Source organism: Hippocampus bargibanti, linkage group LG11, assembly GCF_051943395.1.
Source record: "Hippocampus bargibanti isolate YZ-2025 linkage group LG11, ASM5194339v1, whole genome shotgun sequence".
In the NCBI taxonomy this organism is placed as follows: Eukaryota; Metazoa; Chordata; class Actinopteri; order Syngnathiformes; family Syngnathidae; genus Hippocampus; species Hippocampus bargibanti.
Window position 1 is genome coordinate 20,741,219 of NC_142744.1, and position 3,782 is coordinate 20,745,000.

General features: G+C 40.2%; 1 protein-coding gene across 1 annotated transcript in view; it reads left to right on the forward strand.

Moving 5' to 3' along the window:
- Positions 1-1,647: 1,647 nt before the first annotated feature.
- The window catches only part of LOC148891910 (coiled-coil domain-containing protein 13-like), a 17,843-nt gene continuing 15,708 nt past the window's right edge, over positions 1,648-3,782 (forward strand). Inside the window, exons 1-3 of the mRNA XM_089008622.1 lie at positions 1,648-1,758; positions 1,820-1,962; positions 2,035-2,115. Of these exons, the coding sequence (XP_088864748.1) occupies positions 1,716-1,758; positions 1,820-1,962; positions 2,035-2,115 (267 nt within the window). The 5' untranslated portion in view covers positions 1,648-1,715. The remainder of the gene's footprint in view (positions 1,759-1,819; positions 1,963-2,034; positions 2,116-3,782) is intronic.

The window sequence follows — 3,782 nt, forward strand, 5'->3', positions numbered from 1 at the left end:
GGTAAATGCCCGTTTCTTGCGCAAGGTGGTGGTGTTCAGCCTCCTTGAAAATAATTGACTCTGGGAACTTGTTAAAACCAAATTCATGACGTAACCACACGGTGTTGCTCATGTTAATTACGCTGAAAGAGCGTCCGGCCTTCGCAAATATGCAACAAAGGGAAACATTTCTGACAGTGACATCAATGCCTTTACGCTATAAAGGCTGACATAACTGCGAGTGAGTGGCAATACCCTCGCGCGAAATTGAAGCGATCCAATAGATAAAAAGTGACTAAAACGGATCGCGGTTAGGGACCATTTCCGGCACGAAAAAAATGCAAAATTATACCTCTGTCGGGGAGCACGAAAGGTGAGTATAAAGTGACTTTTCGATAAGTGCATTGGCTTTCCCCCCAAAGGTAAATAAAATTACACTTATTTCATCTGTCGGTGTTAGCGTTAAAACTGCTAATTTGCTACTGATGTAGTTTTTAGAGCAGATTCTTACTGGTTAGCACACCGGCTTCACAGTGCAGAGGTCGCCGGTTCGCGTCCCGGTCCGGCCTCCCTGTGTGGAGTTTGCAGGTTCTCCCCGGACCCGCGTGGGTTTTCTCCGGGTCCTCCGGTTTCCCCCCACACTCCAAAAACGTGCATGGCAGCCAGATTGACCACTCCAAATTGTCCCTCGGTGTGAGTGTGACTGTTGTATGTCTTTGTGTGCCCTGCGATTGGCTGGCAACCAATTCAGGGTGTCCCCCGCCTCGTGCCCGAAGACAGCTGAGATAGGCTCCAGCAACCCCCGCGACCCTAATGAGGAATAAGCGGTACGGAAAATGAGATGAGATGTTTTACAGTACATCTACAATTCTAATAATTGGATGATAAAGCTATTGATATATGTCAGTTTGTCTCACAATGACAATAATAACTATATTTTTTTTCTCAGACATTGAATTTAGATGAGAGCAAACATCCATCTGTCCATCCACGACTCTACTCTCAGAATTGTCGATCGCATGTCAGAGTTTATCAAGCTGCCTTTGGGCACCCTAATTGGGCACATCCCAAAGTTGTTGCCAGCCACTTACACCCACACATAGGCAACCAACTACCATTCACACACACAATCACACTTTGGAACAATTTCGAGGGATAATTTAACCCGCACATGCAAATTTCACATAGGAAAGACACGAGAATTTCAACTTTAATTTGACACATTACCAACACAATTATTAACTTATATTGTTTTCTGTGGTGCCCTGGTGGACAACTGGTTAGCATGTTGACCTCATGATGCAGAAGTGCAGGGTTTGATTCCGGCTCGGCCTTTCTATGGACATTATCCTTCAATGTGAATGTGAATGCCGAGGAATGTCCATCAATGTGCGTCCTGGGATTGACTGGCAACTAGTTCAGGGTGTGCCCATCCTAGTGCCTGAGACAGTGGAGAAAAGGATGGATGATTAAGGCATTCTTTCGAAATGTCACAAATACCAACATTTATTCATGAGCCAGTCCACACAAATATATATATGTATTTCCATCTTAACTCATTCTCAGTCACAGTATCCATAAAACGAATTTAAAAAATAGTGATTTCAATTATTGTCAATTATGTTGCTTATTTTAGACAGCAGCAGGAGAGCCTGTTGAACCAACTGAGAGAGGCGAGGGATGAAAATGACTGTCTGATACAACTGCTCACTGAAAAGGACGTTGAAATCAAACACATGAAGAAGAAACTGGATGACGAGCGAGTGCTGGCCTTGGCGGGTATGTTTGTTCTGATGTACTTATGTTGTATCTGAATTGAAAACAAAATGTGATATTTTAGGTGTAACGGGCATAGCAGGTGATATGGCTGCCGTCAAGATCGTGGCGTTGTCCAAGAAAAATCGAGAATTGACCTCTGAACTCGAGCGAGAGAGATCTAAATCCAAACAAAACAGCAATCGAATGAAGGAGCTTGATAAACAGGTTGGGCTCGATATTATGTAATGGATTTGTGTCAATACTCTGAGTTTATTTTTGCCTTACTTCTCACTCCAGCTGCAAGCTGCTCTGCTCTCACTATCAGGGCAAAACGCTGATGCCAGTATGCAGAAGCAAAACTCATTGAAAGACTGGGGGGTAAGTTTATTTGGGTGCTTACCCAATGTCCAATTACCCAATTGCCCTTGAGGTCATAATAATCCATCCATTTTCTGACCCTGAACAATTTTAAATGTTCAGTCCCTTTACAATGATGCCACTGCCATTTGTTTTTGGACATAAATTTTGTATTTTTACAGTCATTAAAATGGGTACATCTTCATTCATGACAGTTAAGTTGAATAAAGAGCCCAACTACCTTGTGTATTTGCCCATGTTTGTCATTAAGAGTGGGTAGTTTTGTTAGGTTAATTAAATTGTAGATTCATTTACTTGGAAATCATGAAATATTCAAAATTTCATTTAGTTGACGTTACATTTAAAAGGTTTTCTATATTTAAACAATTTTAAAGTATAATTGAATGTAAAAAAAATCTTTAGATTTTTTTTGTATTCTGTTATTCAGCATTGAGCTTGTTTTCATATACTTTCTATCAATATATATCAATATAATTTGTGTGACATAATGTGTTGACATGTTATTGCTATTTTTTTACACAATATTTAAAATAAAACACATTTTAATTATCCAATATTTCCGATGGAAAAATATGTTTGTTTGATATACAGTAAAGTCTCGTTATATCGATATTCTCGGGAGTCGGAAAAAATATCGATATATCCGATCCTGCGGCATGTAAATTTTCTTCTTGCGTTCATAGAAATAGTATCGTAATAAGCAGTACTATTGATATAACCGATATCGATATAACGAGACTTTACTGTACTTTTTTGGAGTGAAATGTTATTTTTAACTCATTTACTGCCATTCATGAATGTATTCGGGAATTGACGTAGAATGCCATTCCCGAATTTGTTCAGGCTTTTCTTTTTTCATTGCCTCTGGCAATGTTTTTCTCTTCCACAAGCTTCCACATGTTAGCACTTTGTTCCATCTTAAGCTGTTGTTAGAGCTCTATATAAACCAATATGTATGTATTGCATTGAATTTTGGACAGCTGCCCTCATTACAAACTCATATCACTCCAGATCCATATAATTTAGGAATTACCGTAATTTCCGGACTACAGAGCGCACCTGATTAATAGCCTCACCCACTACATTTTTAAAGGAAAAACCATTTTGTACATATATACACCTCACGTGTCTATAAACCGCATGTGTCCAAATTGAAATGTTTATAAAGAAAGACAGTACACAGAAAACGTTTTCATAATATACCTTAACTTTTGTTTCAAAATAGTGCCTGTTACGCGGCAGCAACACAACAAGCTTTACGGTGGCAACACAGACCGAATAGGGATAGTTAAAAAAACATGCCGGGAAAAGTGAGACACGGCAGCAAGACGTTAGCGCTCGCTGACAGTTCTGGGCACAAAAACATACCAAGTCACTGAGATGCAGAAGAAATATGTTTGCACTCACTAACTAACAGGGTTGGTTACAAAAACATAGCAAGTCGCTGAGAGCCATCCTCATCTTCCTCCTGTAAACCTAAACTTCCTACTCCTGCGTGTCGGATTGGAATAGTGTCTGATATTCCTCGCCACACACGCTCTCATTCTCTCTAACGTTGTCACTTTCATCTGAGGTAAAGTCACTGCCGTGCTTGTGCTGTCCTCGCCGTCACGCAGCAGACCAGCTTTTCAACACCTGTTGGTGATGGTTGATTTTTTTTCACACTG